This window comes from Cynocephalus volans, chromosome 9 (genome assembly GCF_027409185.1).
Source record: "Cynocephalus volans isolate mCynVol1 chromosome 9, mCynVol1.pri, whole genome shotgun sequence".
Classification (NCBI taxonomy): Eukaryota; Metazoa; Chordata; class Mammalia; order Dermoptera; family Cynocephalidae; genus Cynocephalus; species Cynocephalus volans.
This window is the reverse complement of record NC_084468.1, coordinates 2,249,748-2,268,527: the sequence shown is the minus strand read 5'-3', so window position 1 is coordinate 2,268,527 and position 18,780 is coordinate 2,249,748. Positions and strand designations below refer to the sequence as shown.

The 18,780-nt window shown below is 39.9% G+C and overlaps 1 protein-coding gene across 1 annotated transcript in view; it reads right to left on the bottom strand.

Moving 5' to 3' along the window:
- Positions 1-18,780, bottom strand: part of FAM193A (family with sequence similarity 193 member A) — a 165,093-nt gene that overhangs the window by 37,424 nt on the left and 108,889 nt on the right. The window contains exons 8-13 of the mRNA XM_063108299.1: positions 17,016-17,093; positions 15,528-15,640; positions 15,144-15,386; positions 12,482-12,635; positions 12,189-12,368; positions 4,234-4,485 (exon numbers count right to left, since the gene is read on the bottom strand). Coding sequence (XP_062964369.1) covers positions 4,234-4,485; positions 12,189-12,368; positions 12,482-12,635; positions 15,144-15,386; positions 15,528-15,640; positions 17,016-17,093 — 1,020 coding nt within the window. The remainder of the gene's footprint in view (positions 1-4,233; positions 4,486-12,188; positions 12,369-12,481; positions 12,636-15,143; positions 15,387-15,527; positions 15,641-17,015; positions 17,094-18,780) is intronic.

Here is an 18,780-nt window from a genome sequence, read left to right as displayed (position 1 = left end):
ACGCAATTCAAAAATGGGCAAAGGAACTGAATAGACATTCTCCAAAGAAGATATGCAAATAGGCCAATAAGCACATGAAAAGTTGGTGAACATCACTAATCATTAGGAAAAAGCAAATCAAAACTGTACCGAGATACTACCTCACACCATTAGGATGCCTACTACCAAAAAAACAGAAAAGAAGTTTTGGCAAGAATGTGGCAAAACTGGAACCCTTGTGCAGTGTTGGTGGGAATGCAAAACGGTGCAGCTGCTGTGAAAAACAGTGTGGTAGTTCCTCAAAAAGTTAAAAATAGAACTATCATATGATCCAGCAACTCCACTTCTGGGTATATACCAAAAGAACTGAAAGCATACTGTCCACAACAGCAAACCAAGTTTTCACTGATGGATGAATAGATAAGCAAAATGTGGTCCATCCATACAGTGAACTATAATATTCAGCTGTAAAAAGGAAATTTGGCAATATGCTACAACATAGATAAACTTTGAGGACATTACGCTAAGTGAAATAAGCCAGTCACAAAAAGACAAATACTGCATGATTCCACTTATATAAGGTACTCAGAGTAGTCAAATGATAGAGGCAGAAAGTAGAATGGTGGTTGCCAAGGACTAGGTCATGGGGAAGTAGGGAATTATTGTTTAATGAGTAAAAAGTTTCAGTTTTACAGGACAAAAATAGTTAACAGAGACGGATAGTGGTGAGGAGTGCATGACATTATGAATGTATTTAATACCACTGAACTGTACACTTAAAAATGGTTAAGATGGTAAATTTTGTTGTGTATTTTATCACAATAAAAAGCGTTTTTTTAAAAAAAGTAAATGTATGGACAAAGATATACCATAACATTAATCAAAAGAAAGCTGGAGGAGCTATATTAACTTTGGACAGAGCAGACTTCAGAGTAAGGAAAGCTACCAAAGATGAAGGTGGCCATTACATAATGAGGAAAGGTCAATTCTCCAAGAAGACATAATCCTTAATGTGTAAGCCCCTAACAACAGTGTAAAATTATGTGAGGCAAAAACTGACAGAACTACAAGGAGAAGGAGAGGAATCCATGATCACAGGTGGAATCTTCAATACTGCTCTACCAGAAACAGACAGACAGAGCAGGCAGAAGATCAGTAAGAATGTGAGAGCTCAACAGTACCCTCAACCCGATGGATATAATGGACACCTACAGACTACACTTCCCCCAACAGCAGAATACATATTCTTCTCGGGCCGACCCCGTGGCGCACTGGGGAGAGTGCGGCGCTGGGAGCGCGGCAGTACTCCCGCCGCGGGTTCGGATCCTATATAGGGATGGCCAGTTCGCTCGCTGGCTGAGCGCAGTGCGGCCGGTCACAAAAAGAGAAAAAAAAAAAAAAAGAATACATATTCTTCTCAAGCTCACATTGAATATTCACCAAGATAAACCACATTCTGGGCCATAAAACACACTGTAATAAATTCAAAAGAATAGAAATCATACTATGTAAGCTCTTAGACCACAATAGAATTAAAGTAGAAATCAACAAAGATAATTGGGAAATCCCAAATATTTGGAAATTAAATTCCCTTGCCTGTATAGTTTTAATTTTTTCCCTAGTATTTCATTACTGTATTTTCCTCTGCAACTACTTTGAACTTTTAAATAATATCTTAACATATAAATTAAATGTAACATTGATATGAAAACATTTGAAAACAGAAATTAGCCTTCAGGTCTTTTTAATTTCAAGAAAATAAATTTTTCATAGTACTCATCCTAAACATTTTAGGTGCTAAATATTTATACACAGGGTCCAAAGTATGAATTAAAAGAAGAATTACAACTGCAATGACATAAAGTCTTAAAGGCAACAACTGTGATTTCACCACAGAAGGTCCTAAAGGCCCTACTAATGCACACCAATGCAGAAATGGACACAGCCACAAGGCAAATAGAAAGTCTCAGCTGGCAGGCCTTCCTCCACACATAGCACCCTCTTATGTTTGGAACAGTGCACTAAACAATCCTTTTGACCTCTCCAAGAAATCTACTCTGATGTAACCGAAGACAAATTTGTGCCATTCTAATATAGCTTGTTTGTTCTCTGGAAGGTGCTTCTGCAAACTCCCACAGGGTTGCCAGTGCATTATGCATTAAAGGTACAGGTGGATCCACACCATTCAACAAGTCAAACTAACTCAAATAACACCAACTAATTTTGTAAGATCCAGTAAGTGACAATGCAAGCTTTTCAGAGACAAAGACATTTTCATAAAAGTATTTTGCCAATTGCATCTTATTTCTGCAAATAAAAATGGCCTCCAACTAATGTACTTTAAGTGAGTTGGTGAATAGTCTTGACATTAATATCAAAGTGGTCGGAATAAGGCTTAACTATAAATTCCTAAGTTTCTACATGACCTCTACTACATATGGCTTGACCTCTATACTTGCCTTTCTACCCATGGATCTTTCATATCAATCTATGGGATTAAAGTTTAACAGGTGTCAAAGGAACAGATATTATACACAAATGATGCTCCTAAAGGATGTTTTTTTCCTCCTCTTTCTACCCTTATACAGACTACCTATAACTTCCTGAGAAAAGGCGAAATGTCAGAGAGAAGAACTATATTTTTAACTACAGTGTTCCAATAGGTTCTGGGAATAAAAAAATCAATTTCACTACTTTACCTTGAATATTTTTAGGAACTAATTCCTGAATAGCTTCAATCAGGAAAAATACACGACACAACACTCCATAATCTTTTCTCAGGACTAGGTAACAGATCTCTACGCAGGTAAGAACAGGGAGTGGACAACTTTTTAACTTTACATATTCACCCACAGGAAAACAGGCTACAAACCAGGAAGACCGTAAAAACAGCCTGGCTTTGACAATATATATGAAAAATGCTATTGAAAAGCATTCTATTAAAAAGACATCATTAAATGTTCAAATTGAGCAATATTCAATCTAACAAAATTTAAGCATGAATTTGGGTAGTTGCTGAGTACTTATTGTAAAAAACTTATACTCTACTCTAAACCTGTGGTTATTAATCTCCTATGTTATAACACTCTCCAGCAAACACACAAGTCTCATTTACAGGCTACTGATACACACCCCACCTCACAGTGACCCCCAGGGGAGAAAACATGCACGTAGTCTGGGAAAAATCCCTTCCATGTCATGTTTTCCCTTTCTTTTCCAGTTGAGATCAATGTTTCAAATAAGAAATTAGCAGAGTTTGGGGAAAATTCCATTGTTTTTTTTCTTTCCTGACCGGTAAGGGGATCACAACCCTCTGCACGGTGTTGTCTGTGCCACACTCAGCCAGTGAGCGCACCAGCCATCTCTATACAGGATCCAAACCCACGGCCTCGGTGCTACCAGCACCACACTCCCTCGAGTGAGCCACGGGGCTGGCCTGAAAATTCCATTTTTGATTAATTAGAGCTAACCTTGAACCAGAATAACTGGTACAAAGAAAAATTTAAAAATCAGAATTATGGTGAGTCAACAGAGGTAAGTTCAAAAATAGTTGAAACCAACCTATAAATTCCACTGCAAAATCTAAGATACTAAATACATGCACCAGGTGCTCTGAGAAGAAATACATAAAAATCAACCATTTTCTAGATCCTCACTCCATTTCCTGAATGGGCTCCTAGCATACCTGGTTTCGGAGGCCCCTCCTGTCTGCACTCCAGCTACCTCTCCTTAACTTGTAGGGCAATATGATTTTCTATGGAATTATACTAGGGTTCCCTCCTTTAGCCTTGTGTATTTCTGTAAGGCCTCAGTTATCATGCTAAGGAAGTATAATCATTTTAGACCCTGTACAGCCCAGTCAATGTTAGAGGACTCATGTTATATTCAAATTATTTTACCCATCTCATTAACAAAAAGAGCCAGGTCCTGGAAGGCCATGAGTAGATAAATGGACTCGTGTGGAAGTCTTCCTGACTTTAACTGGTTAGGAACATCATCTGAAAAATTCTTTACATTCTAGTTAATTCTGAATGAATAAACCATGACCATCATGACTGCTTTTAATGATTGTTTTCACAACTGTAAAGGTTTAAAATAAGCACTAAGGAGATTATGGTAAAAGGAAACATTTGCAGACCTTCCTATCAAGAGTAAATGCTATCCCATGCAAGTTGCCAATTTATAGATTTAAGTATGTACTCCTGTAAGATCTTGGTTGTGAGTGAGCTTTCAGGCCCTCCTGCCCCGACTTACCTTACTGTGTGTAAAGGGGGGCGCTGTGTACAAGGTGGGGTGGATGAGAGGGCGAGGCAGGTGCGGGACAGTGTGCAAAGGCACATGTCCATGGATGTGGGGGTAGAGGTGCAGCGCGGGGTGGGTGGGCTTCTCTGGATTCATGAACTGATGGCCAGGAGGAAGGGCTGCAGCTGTCATTGCTGAAGCTGTCAGTCCAGAAGCTTCTTGTTTACAAACATGACATTCACAAGTGTTTGGAGCTTGTTCAGCCTAAAAGGAAAGGTAAACAAAAAGGACCTGAGTATTTAGCGAAACAAAGAATGGTATGAATTAAATTAAAGTCAGTCACATTCTGCTGAGCAGTTACAAGCAAACACAGAGGAAACAAGGCTCGTCCTGACATTGAGTTGACCAGGGTCCTCCTTGCGAGGGAAAGGGAGGACCCAGGAGACTGGGACCGAGAAGCCTGCAAAGAGAAGTGCACCTCACTCCCCATTTGGGTGTCTGGTGAGGTGGCAGCCACCGGATCTGCATCCAATAACTGACTGAGCAGGGACAAGGAAACTGGTAAAGATGCTTGAGTGTAGAGAGGGAACTGGGACCATGGAAGACACAACAATCAGAGGGCAGTGCTCCGCTGGGTCATACTGCTTAGTAAATAGTCATACAGAGATTCTTTTTTTTTTTTTGTCTTTTTCGTGACCGGTACTCAGCCAGTGAGCGCACCGGCCATTCCTATATAGGATCCGAACCCGTGGCAGGAGCGTCGCTGCGTTCCCAGCGCCGCACTCTCCCGAGTGCGCCACGGGGTCGGCCCCAGAGATTCTTCAACATGAGCAGAGACGGGACTTCCAGCAAATGTAAAACTAGACACAACTGTCAAAGGCAACCATTTTGAGGCTCTAGAAATCAGCCAAAAGAAAACACTGAGAATCCTTTCTTCATGCAGATGGCTAGACTTCGGGGAAGAACAGCAAGGAGTCTGGCCTTCTTGTCTGGGACTCTTCCCACTCCACCCCCACCCGCACCCCCAGGTCAATGAGCCACAAGGAATTCTGTCAGCGCAGGGATGTGATGAAAATTAGCCCTGCTGCCAAAAAGGGTGGCAGCTCCACATCAGACAGAGGGTGAAGCAATAAAAGTAGTAAACTCAGTAGGGAGCTAATAAGGAAGCTCTGTTAGTTTGAGGCTGAGGTTCTGGTTGGGGTGAGTGGCAGACAAACGGAAACCTAACAGGGAGACCTTGGAAATGAGAGAGCCATGGAAGGGCTCTTTAAGCTGTCCATAACTAACAGGCTGACTAGGAGACCATGGTGCTTGCACAGCGGAGACCTCAGAGCCCAGAGGAAGGGACTGCCAAAGCTAACTTGAGAACTGGCTGAGCACTTAGTGTGTTCACCAACCTAGACACAGATGCATCAGCACAGAGCAGAGCCTGTGTGGGTTCAAGGAACATGGGCAACCTTTGTCCAAATCATTAGCTGACTCAATAAGACAGGCAGACAAAGGGGAGACCTCTAGAAGCCAAGCTAAAAAACATGGCCACAGACTTCAGCGGCCACATAAGGTGGGAATTCAGATTCTGCAGTAAGTTCAGGAAAGTAACAAAAACCAAAGAAACAAACCACCACTACCACCACAACAAACAATCATCAGAGGGGAAAACCAGAAGGCAAAGCTGCTACATTACTTAAAATGTTGGAAGGCCAACATGTTGGAAGGCCTTCTGGTTTTCCATCAGAGGGGAAAACCAGAAGGCAAAGTTACGACATTACTTAAGACGTCATTTTCAATAAAATATTATGAGCCATGCAAAGAAAAAGAAAAGTGTGACCAATATGCAGGAAAAGAACAGTCAGTCAGTAGAAACTGGTTCTGAGTGGGCCCAGACACTGGATTAGCACATGAAGATGTCCAGGAAGCTATTATAACATGTTCAGAGCATTAAAGAAAAATATGAAATGCAACACACAGGAAATTATAATAACAAAAGAGAAACTAAAAACTGAATGAAATATGAGGGTACCTGAAAAAGTTTGTGGGAAAATGGAATTAAAAGATAATGTGAATCTTTCCATGAACTTTTTGAAGTACTCTTGTATAATAAATTCTAGAGGTGAAAAGTACAATAACTAAAAAATGAAAATTACACTAAAGGGGCTGAAAAGCAGATTTAAGATGGCAGAAAAAGAATCTATGAACTTGAAGACAGAGAAATAGAAATTAGACATCTGAAGAACACAGAGGAAAAGAGATTAAAGAAAACCACACAGGTGCTCAGAGACCTGTGCAAGGGCATTATGCGAACTACCATATACGTAATGAAGTCCCAGAGGAGAGGAGAGAGAGAAAGGGGAAGAATATAGAAAGAAAGAATGGCTGATACTTTCACCTCCCAAATTTGATAAAAAACACTAATTTACAGATCCAGGAAGATCAATGAACCCTAAAGTGAATGAAAACAAAGAGACACTGAGAAGTGCAGAAGTGTGGGCACATAATGACTCCACCCAAGGCTTCCAGCAGCGCAAAGCCATGTCCCTAGGATGACCCAGCTCCCACCAAAATGCCTGCCTGGGAAAGTGAAAGGCTGCCAGGAGAACTGACTATGCCTTCCAGCTGACACTATCCTGGTATGGGATTGTGATAGTTGGGGGCTGTGAGTATGTGGGGACAGGGGGTTTGGTTATCTCTGTACCTTCCACTCAACTTTGCTGTAAACCTCAAACTGCTCTAAAAAATAAACTATTTTTTAAAAAACAATAAAGGCAAAATAAAGACATTTACACATAAAGACTGAGAGAATTCACTGCTAGCAAACAGGTCTTATAAAAAATAGTAAAGGATGTCCTCTAGCAGAAAGGATATAAATGGTAACTCAAGTCCAGAGAGAAAAAAGAAGAACAGCAGAAATGGCAAGCAAGCCAGGGAGCAGAAAACATTGTACAAACACATTTTCTCTTTCCTTTGCTTTTAATTTCTCTAAAAATTATAAAATTGTATAACAATTACAACATGTTATTGGGTTTATAAGATAAACAAATGTAATAAATATATAAGACAATAGTAAAAAGGAAGAAAGAAAGGGAGCTATATTGGAGAAATGTTTGCATATTTTACTGGAATTAAGTCAGTATTATCCTGGAGTAGAATGTGACAATTTAAATGCATCTTGTAATCCTTGGAGAAGCCACTAAGAAAAACTAAATAACAATAATAATTACAGAATCAACAGCAGAATTAAAATGATACACTAAAAATTTTGTTTAATACCAAAAAAAGCAAAGATTGATGAACAGGATAAAAATGCATGGCTCAACTAAAAGTTTCAAAGACAAGTTTTAGATTCAAAGACACAAGAGGATGAAAGTAAAAGGATGAAAAAAACATAACATGCACACGGCAGCCCAAGAAGCTCGATGGCTATACTAAACATCAGACAAAACGGCCTCTAAAGTACGAAATACTAGGAGGGAAACATGTCATAATGACAAAAGGGTCAATATATCAGAGAGCTATAAACAAAAATACATGTATACACATTCAACGACACCCCCAAAAGCATGAATCAAAAACTGGCAGAATTGAAAGGACAACTAAATAATACAACAGTTATACCTGAAGACTTCAATAGGCCTCTCTCAGTATTAACAGAACAACTAGACAGAAAATCAGTAAGGATATACATTATGGTGTAAATATTTGTGTCCTTCCAAAATTCATATATTGAAACCCTAACTCCAAGATGATGGTATTATGAGGTGTGATGAATTTCTGTTGTTTATAAGCCACCCAGGCTATGGTAGTTTTGTTAGAGCAGCCTGAATGGACTGAGAAAATACAGAAGAGTTGAACAATTCCATCAATCAACTTGACCAGACTTTCACTTACAGAACATTCCACACAACAAGATCAGAATATATATTATTTTCAAGTACACATGGAACATTATCTGGATAGACCATATTAGTTAAACCATAAAACAAATCTCAATACATTTGGAAGCTCTAAAATCAGTAATCTAAGCTTTTGTTTCAACAAGCTAGAAAAAGAGCAAACCAAACCCAAAGAAGATAGAAAGAAATAGTGAAGATCAGAATGGAAATCAATGAAATAGAAAAGAGAAAAACAGAAGAAAATTAACAAAACCAAAAGTTGGTTATCTGTAAGACCAACAAAGTTGACAGACCTTTAGCCTGAGTTAGAAGACAAAATTACCAAAAGCAGGAATTAATACCACTACAGACCCTACAGAATTAAAAGGATTATAAGAAAATATAATAACTTTATGTCAACAAATTAGACCACTTAAGTGAAATGGGGTAAACTCCTAGAAAGACACAAATTATTGAAATGACTTAATAAGAAATAGGAAATCTGTATAGACCTATTACAAGTAAACAAAATTTGAACTAGTAATTACAAACCTTTCCACACACAAAAGACCAGGCCCACAGCACTTTGCTGTTGAATTCTATCAAATATTTAAGAAATCTCAATCTTAGACAAACTCCTTCAGAAAGTATAGGTGAAAGAAACACCTCTCAACTCATTCTATGAAACCAGTATTACCCTAATACCAAAGACAGAAAACTATAGACCAATAATAGACCAATATCTTTTATTAACATAGATGCAAAAATCCTAAAAAAATATTAGCAAACCAATCCAGTAACATATGAGAAAGATTATACACCATCACCAAGTAGGATTTATTCTAGGAGCACAAGATTGATTTAATACCCTGACAGCAACTGATGAGATATAGATATACCACAGTAACAGAATAAAGGATAAAAATCACAGGATCATCTCAATAGATGCAGAAAAGACATCTGAAAATCCAATACACATAAAATTCAAGTCATGACAAAACACTCAAGAAACTAAGAGTAGAACAGAATTTTCTCAACCCAAAAGAGGGCAACTATGAGAAACCTACAGCTAGTTTCATATTTACTGGTCAGAGATTAAATGCTTTCCCCTAAGACTGGGGAAAAAGGCAAAGATGTCTGCCTGCACTTCTACTTGGTGACGTACTGAAGACTTGAGCTAGCTCAATAAGGCAAGAGTAAAAAATTAAAAACATCCAGAGAGGAAAGGAAGAAGTAAAACTATCGTTACTCACAGATAACATGATCTTGTATGTAGAAAATCCAAAGGAATCTACCAAAAAACTGCCAAAAAGCCACTAACACTACTAGAATTACTAAACGAATTTAGCAAAGCAACAGAACATGAGATTGTATATATGAATCAACTGTATTTCTATACATTACCAACAATCAATTCAAAATCAAAATTAGAAAATATCATTTACTACAGATTCAAAAAACCCACGTCTAATACTTAAGAATAAATTTTAAAAATATATTCAACACCCACAGACTTGAAATTTGTAAAAATTGCTAAGAGATATTAAAGGTGATTTAAATAAATAGAAAAATACAGTATGTTGATAGACTGAATCAGTTTTGTTAATACTGTATTCTCCCCAATTGATCTATATTGCCCCATAATAAAATACCATGCCCACATGATTTCACTGATGAATTCTAAGAAATACTCAAGAATTCAGGGCTGAGCCCATGACGCACTCGGGAGAGTGCGGTGCTGGGAGCGCGGCGACGCTCCCGCCACGGGTTCAGATCCTATATGGGAATGGCCGGTGCACTCACTGGCTGAGTGCCGGTCACGAAAAAGACAAAAAAAAAAAAAAAAAAAAGAATTCAAAGCAATCCCTATCAAAATCTAAGCAGGTTTTTTTGTAGAAGTTGACAAATTGATCCTAAAACTTATATGGGAATACAAAGGACTTTGAACAGTCTAAAAAATTTTGAAAAAAGACCCACCAAGCTGGAGGACAGACCCTGCCTGACTTTCAAACTCACCAAAAAGCAACAAGCAAATCCATTCTGGGGACAAGGACAGACACAGAGATCACAAGCACAGAATGAAGAGTCTAGACATAAACTCTTATATTCACAGTCCAATGATTTTCAACAAATGGCCAAGGCAATCAACAGGAGAAAGGACAGTCTTTGTGACTAATGGTACTATGACACCTGGACATCCACATATGTGGAAAAATGAATTTAGATCTAACCTCATACCATAAGCAAATACTAAGTCAAACGAACCACCAAACCGAAGTTAGAGCTAAAATCATAAACCTTCTAGAAGAAGACAATTGTTTTAGGCAAAGAATTCTTGGATAAGACATCAAAAGCCATAATACATAAAAGAAAAACTTGATAAATTAGAATGCACAAAACTAAAATCTTCTGCTTTACAAAAGACACCTTTAGAAAAATAATAAACAGGTCACAGACCATGAGAAAATACTGCAAATCATGTATTTGATAAAGGACTTGTATCCAATATATAAAGGACTTTCCTAACTCAACAGGAGTGGAAATTGAAACCACAGGGGTTACCAATTTCTATCTATCCAATACTGTGATGCCACTCTCTTCTGCAGTCTAGGGAAGACCACCAAGGCATCACCCAGCCCCACTCACGTAAGCTCTGACCAGTAGTCTAACGGTTGGTGATCAATTCTGGGAATCTATCTGCTTATGTACAAAATGTCAGAGGTATAAGTTCACTCGATAAATAGTTTATAACAGTCCATGAAGAAGGGGAAACAACACAAATGTCCATCAACAGGGGAATAAACAAAACAAAACACTACAGTATGTCCCCACGGTGGAAGATAGTGAGGCTGGCAGAGGAGAACAAAGAAGTGTGTTCTGGACAGATGGACAGTCTGTCAGGATACACAGTTAAGTGAAAAAGCAAGGTGCAGAACAGTGTGTGCATCAGTAGACAGCCTTTCTCACAAGAAAGGAAAAGAATAATATTTGTATTTGCATACAATAAGTAAATAAAACTTGTCACCTACTGGGGACTCTGGACTGGGGGTGCACAGGTGCTGGACAGGGTAGACAAGGAAGGAGGCCGCAGCAAGACTCTCGATGTGTACACCTTTTAATATCACCTTTACTGTTTGAACCATGTATTTACACTACTTATTAAAATGAATTAATTACCCAAGCATCTCGACTTTCACTTGTTCATCCTTTTTTTTAAAAAAAGAAAAAATGACTGGTATGGGGATCTTAACCCTTGACTTGGTGTTGTCAGCACCACGCTCTTCCAAGTGAGCTAACTGGCCATCCCTATATAGGGATCCGAACCCGTGGCCTTGGTGTTATCAGCACCACACTCTCCCAGGTGAGCCATGGGCTGGCCCTACTTGCTCACCCTCCAATTTAAAAACTGCTTATTGGGCATCTATCATAAAACTCCAAGTCTCTAAGAAAAACTAAGTCTGATAAGGTTAACAGAAAAACAGATATCGAACAGAAATAAAGAAGAAACAAACCTTTTCTGAAATTTTAACATTCACTATTTTATTTCAAAAAATCTCCTTACTTTTGTTTTGTTTTGGTGGCTGGCCGGTATGGGGAACTGAACCCTTGACCTTGGTGTTAGAAGGTCACATTCTAACCAACTGAACAAATGGGCCAGACCCTTCCTCTTCTTACTTCTGTACAGACAAAAACTTCATAACTCCTAAATATAAGGAGCTACTGCAGGATATTGCAAAATCAAGACTGATGATTACAGATTCCAGCAAGAGAAACAAGATGAAAATGGGGCTGTTTATTTTTTTTCTCTAGTTCTAATCTTCAGAAATTACTTTAAATAATCTTGCATTTAATAGTGCTCATGTTTAGAAAAACATACAGAGAAAAAGAGCCCTTTGGGCCGGCCCGTGGCTCATTTGGGAGAGTGCGGTGCTGATAACACCAAGGCCACGGGTTCGGATCCCTATATAGGGATGGCCGGTTAGCTCACTGGGTGAGCGTGGTGCTGACAACACCAAGTCAAGGGTTGGGATCCCCTTGCCAGTCATCTTAAAAAAAAAAAAAAAAAAAAGAGCCCTTTTGCAAAACAGAAAATTCCACCTGCTGAGCTGGATACGATGGAGGTGGACTGTCCACTTTACTTTCTTCTTTCCTGGGGCTCCTGTTTCCTAGAGCTCCATCTTCCTGCGGGGCTCCCGGCGGCTCCCCAATGCTCTCTCCATCAGCTTCTTCATCATCAGCTTCTGAAGAACTACTATTGGTACTGCTTTCCTGAGGGGACTTTAAAGACAGCCTTTTGTAATTTACAATTTTCAAAAAAAGAAGAATATAAAAAATTGTTAGACAACCATTTTATGCTGTTTACTGTGCCTATGAAGAAACTGCAGCCATACCTCGTCCTTCAGGGCCATGTTCTCCCCCGCACCATGCAGTTCGCTGTGGACTCCATTCATGTTGGCTACCGCCTCGGTATCATCGTAGCTACTCAGTGGATAAATATCAGCAAACTTAGCTGACAGCGGTGCCACGTCTTCGTCATCGCTGCAACTGAGACAAGCAGAGACAGTCACCATGAGGCCGCTCAGCAGGGAGGACAGTGAGGGAACCACCCGCTAAGCTTGGACATTTCCTCCACAGACCACTGTTTTCGTTTACAAAGAGGATTATGTTAAATAGCACTCATACTACCTAACATTTCTTAGTAACCTGAGTGTTAGAAAAAATGTCTGGAAGATCAACATTCGTGCTATCTGGAAGAATGGAAAAAAGAAAAACTCCAAAACTAGAAATATTAAGAAAATCACAAAATTTAATCACATTAATCGATATTACATTTCCATTTGACTTGAAATGCCCTGCTGTAGAACTTTCTGCTACTCCCCAAGAGAGACAATTTTTGATGAAAATTAAAGGGGTACAGAGAGCAACCTTAGGTCCTTAGTGTTTGCTTTTATAATGACCAAAACTCCAGAAATACCCAGTTGAAACTTATGTAACACTTATGCAACAAAATACTAAATTTTGTGTTTTTGTTTTTGGGGGCTGGCCAGTCTGGGGATCTGAACCCTTGACCTTGGTGCTATAACACTGTGCTCTAACCAACTGAGCTAACTGGCAAGCCCTAAATTTTTTTTTTTTTTTACTACAAGGCCAGCTCTGGTAAAGTCAGTCATGATCTTAACCAAACATCAGCTTTAGCAAGATACCTAAGCAATGGGCAAATGGAATATATACTAAAAAATTTAAACAGATTTCAAGACTTCAGCCTACCAGGCCACTTAACATGTATTATTTTCTGGTGCACACAAAGAGCTGGTGGAGAGTTCACAGTTCAGTACAAATGGTTTAAGACATGACAGCATACAGATACCATGGGTCCACAAAAAAATACCACCAAGTCCGTCTTCAGCTTTGGCATACAATGACCTCCAGAAGGTAAAAATCCTTCAAACTGGTGATCTTACATCTTCTTTAGGAAAGTGTCCAGGATTACCAAAATGAGGTGTTGTTTCTACAATGTATTACAATCAGGAGCTCCCCAAGGTAAGCACGAGCGGCACCCAACAGGTGATGGGTGCTCAGGTTTCCTGAGGGCCTATGGCACCTGGGGTGAGGAAGCGTGTTGCCTTGGTCAAGACTCACATCCACTCCTAAGGTATTATCACTGCATCTACAGATAAGGAAACCAAGGTTCTGAAATGAAGTAACTCAGCCATTTGCTCCATGTGCCGACAGGAGGCTTCACCAACCTCAGCTCTCATGAGATCCAGAGAGCACTGAGGTAAAGTGGCTAAAATCACACTGGTCTATTTAACAAACTGAGAAATGGCACCAAGAAAGAGAAGACAAACCAAAGACAACAATGGAGGTGGAGGTTTCAAATCATAGCAGTCTATATTCGGAAGGCACCAATCCCGTGTTGCTGAAGTCCAGATGCCCAGAGAGCCTGAGCTCCCTCCAACCAGTGCTGGGCAGTCCTGGCCCCAGGAGAAATGCTTCCACAGCCAATTTCTTCTACTGTTGAACATGGCACAAGAGTCCACAACTGACAAACAGGGATGGAATTTTCCAACTTAAATTTGTATTAGACTATACACGGTTAATTTCTACATATCTCTGTAAGAAGTTGGATAGCAGCTGCAACACCCTCTGCACTTTTTCTTATGCTGTTGGAGAGAGCATGGAGGTCCTCAGGCTGTGTAAAACAGTTTACAGTCTTTCAAAGAGTCATGGAGTTCAGACCAGTCCCTTCAGAATTATTTTATTTGAGAATGAGTCCAAATTAAGAATTAAAAAACTCTGAAGGAAAACATCAGAGTCACCATGAGAAATTCAGATGGACAGGATGAGCACATGTTGACAGAGAGATCTGAGAGATGCTGAGCAGCAAGGTCAAGGACAGCAATCCCTCCCCCTGGGCACCTCCACAGGGCACACCATACCTGCATGCTCTACAAACCTGTAATGTAAAACTAAGTTTACTTAAGTGACTACATACGTCCATGGGCAACACTTCCAGAAATTAGCATGTGAAGCCTCCACAAATTATAAGCTCACAATCTGAAGAAATTTGGGACCAGCCACCCACAGTGTGAACTGGTGACAGTTGCACAACCACCTTGCTAATACAAAATGCACGTATAATAATGTGGAAACACAGAAAACAGAAACTTCCAATCGTTTGCTAAATTGATCACCTGAGTTCTTAGCACGACATGGAACAAGCATGAACACTGGGCTGATGATGCAGCGGGATGGGCAGCACCTGATCACCCTCCAAGGGAATGAGGAGATGCAAGGCCAGAATTGGAGAGACACTTCCCTGCACACCAACATGCTTTTTCTTTATTGGCATTTATTAATTTATCATATTTTTTTCAGGTAATAAAATAGTATCAAAGTTTGAGTTTACTGATTTCATGTTTTAAAAGTTAAAAAAATGAAGAGCCTTTTTCATGAAAAGCACTATAATAATATACTTCTGAAGACATTACTGTCTAAATTTCTCATTATTGGATTAAATTTCTGAAACTTTATTACAAAGTCACAACTTACAAAGTTGGTGCAGAGCCATTGTCTGTGAGGATGAGTCTGGGATGTTGCTGAATTGTAATGGGAGAGCTGGAACCTGACCCTGAGCTTGCTGATGACACGCTAGGTGGGCGCATCTCAGAGAGATAGTCAGGAGCGGAATCCACCTGGAGTGGTAGCTGGTGAATGTGGATGTCGTCAGTGACGGGGGGGTCCATGACACCACAAGTGAGGATGTGTGAGAGGCTGCAGTCATCGCAAGCACATCTGATCGGGAATTAAGGACAGTTACCAATAGAGCCAACAAAGAAGTTGAGAGCGTGTTGTCTGAAGGCCACTTCCAGGCCTCTACTTGGTTCACTGAAGGTCCCGCAAGCCCACTGCACCCAGACGACACCCCAGGCTCACCTCCGTCTGTAGTTGCAGTTTGGGCAGTCAGGCATGCTCAGTCGCGACGACAACACGTGCCTCATGGTGTCTGTGAAATTGTTCTCACCAGTAACTGCTTTCTTATTAGTTAACTGGAGGAAATTATAAAACAATGGTTTAATTTTGCAAGACACTTCCCCCATTATGTGGTTCATATTTTTAAGTAACTATGGTAATACACATCATGGTCATTTAAAAACCAATGGGCACAGCTTCCTCCAGTGGGACAAGACCAGGAAAAGAGGGCAGCAGACTTGGAGTCCATAGCAGCCGGGGGCTGAGCCACACAAGGAACCAGGTGCCATGGACCCGCAAACGCTTTCATCTCCAGCAAACTAGCTATCATGTGCCCTCACAGAAGACATCTGGAAGGTAGGACTGCAGCAGACACCCAACCTTTACCCATGTCTGCTGTGTATTCAGTACTTGCTAATACCAAAAACAGAACTACAGGAATGGAGACAGGCACATGAGAAGACGCAGACCTGGGAGCTATCTAGGAAGTGGCACCTAAATGTCCAATCAACTAGGTGGGCATCTGGATTTCAAAGAAGGAACTCTGGACCATCTTTGGCAATGGGACATGTGGTGGCTAAAAGGGCCTTTCAACAGGACAGGACACACACAGAATGGGAGGGGGCAGGTGAGTGAGTTGAAATGTGGGTGCCGTCTATATAGCTGGGTGCCCAGGGAAGACTACAGGAGTGTGAACATGGAGACAGGCGTGGGGCCAAGGCCAGCGAATTACCAATATTTAAGGAAAAGCCAAGGGAGCAGAGCTCACAAAACAGACCGAGAAAGCAGTTGGAGAAGCAGGAAGAGGTGGTGCGGCACATGGGTGAAAGATCGAGGCCAGAGAGTTTCCTAATGAAGCCACACGCCCTGAGACCACCTATGAAAAGGTCAACGGTAAGATCTACCAGAACAGCCTTAGCAGAGGGTGGGGGGCAAGTCTGCCTAGAAGAGGTTCCATGGGGAAAAGGAGGTAAGGAGACTGGATCTGCCAGCAACCCCGCTGAAGGTGCAGCTTGGCGCTGGCTGGAGGTCTGTGCACTCTCTGGGAAAGACGAACCCAATCCCACCTCTGTGACTTCAGGTAACATTCTAACTTCACCATGTTTCCCCTTCTACATGTATAAACTGGAAACAGCACCACCTGCCTCTTAGGGGACCATGGGGACTCGGGGCAATGATGCCTATAAAATACCTGGAGCCACGTGGGCTAGAGGAGGTCACTCAATAAACGTGGGTTTTCCCTGAGGAGTATATGAAAAATAAGGAAATAGGTAAATAAAATTAGTTTACCTTGAGGTTAAAAACACTGTTTTTTTTACAGTGTTTTAACATTGACAGGAGTTGACAATGTGGTTCTGTTATAACAGAGCATGTTAATGTGCAAAGAAGTCATTTGCTCTGAAATGAAAGATTCTTATTTCCTTTAATTGCCCCTCCTATCAACAACCTTACCTGTTCTTCAATGAATCGCCTTTGTTTAAAAAGCTCCCAGTCCTCTGTTAACATGCGCTGTTTGGTTTTCATTGTCATCTAGTAAGGAGATGTAAAAAAAACACACACACAAAAAAACCTCAGTATCAGCAACAACTACACAGGATATTTTCAAGGGGAGATTAAAAAAATAATAATAATAATAAATAAATAAATAAATAAAAATAAAAAAATATATATATATATAAGCAACGTCACCTGCAAACAAAACAAAATCCAATACTACAAATACATTGCCAGGGATTCTATTTCAGCATCTTCCTCAAAATCATCACAAGTACTCTTCTTACATGAAAAACACAGAGATAAGTTTACATTAAAAAGAGAAAACAATATAGTCTAGCTAAGTCTGTCAGTACAGTGAATGAATGCCCATTATGTGCCCTGTATATGTTAGAGATGAAGGTTCCCAATCCCTCCAGATACCTATAAGCAGGCACAAGAGACAAGGCGGATGAACCTTGGATGCACTAAGTGAAGTGCGATAAGTCAGGCAGAAAGGAACAACGTACATGATGTCTTTGGATAGTCAAATTCATAGAGAGAAAATGGAAGGGTGGTTGCCAGGGGCTGGGGGAGAGGAGTGGGAAGCTGCTGTTTAATGGGGACAGAGGTTCAGCACAAAATGATGAGAAAGCTCTGGAGCTGGACGGTGGTGATGGCTGCACAACAATGTGAATGCACCTAATACCACTGACATGCATACTTAAAAACGGTTAAAATGATAAACTGCATGTTATGTATATTTTACCACAATTAAAAAAAAAAATTGAGGGAACGGAATAAGAGTAGGCTCAGAGCAGTGTCTTACTCGGGAAGGGAGGATGAAACTTGATGCTTACATACATGTATTCTTATAATTATTAAAAATGTAAGATTAACTAAAGAATAAAAATGGGATATGCACCTTCCAAAATATGAGAAGAAAAAAAAGGGTGGGGGGATATATTCAATCCTACAGGCAAGAGAATGCTACCACTAAGCCCTCCAAAACAAGAGTGATTTCATAAAATAATATTCATGCATTTTGAAATTTTATAAAAAGTAATTTAAACTATTAGAGAAGAAAAGTTAAAATAACAGTCTGGGGGAGAGGAAGGGGAAAGGAGGAACTGGTAGAGGGACATGAAAATCAAGTACATTGCATATTGACAAATTAAAAAAAAAATTAGTCTAGAAATGACTGACAATAAAAGCCCACAAATCAAATTTTGTGAGATGTACCCAACATGTAGAAGAAAATACTAAAGGTATTTATGAGAAAACAAAACAGCAAAAAAAAAAAAAAAAAAAAAAGACTGAAAAGTAAGTGTTCAACTTAAGAAGCTAAAGAAAAAAAAAGTAATAAGGTATGAAGGAATCAAAGGTAAAAGAAGAAATTACTGAGAAAACAAAGAAGCAAACATGATCAATAAAACCAAAAGCTGGTTCTCCAAACTTCTTCCAAGGCTAAACAAGGGGAAAAAAAGATAAAAAAAACATTAGGAATGAGAAAGGGCCTAGATATAGATGAAGATTTTTTTTAACCAACAGAAAAAATATCTGTACAAATTTATGTTTCCATATCTAAGGAAGAATTGCAAACAAGTGGTTCACGGCTACTCTGCTGCACCTACACAGTGTTTTTTACAAGTTGAATCAACATTAAAACCTTCTGGAGATTTCACATAACAGTCCAGATTTCAGGCTTCTCTCGACAACTTAGCAGCTCTGGTGACCCTGTGAG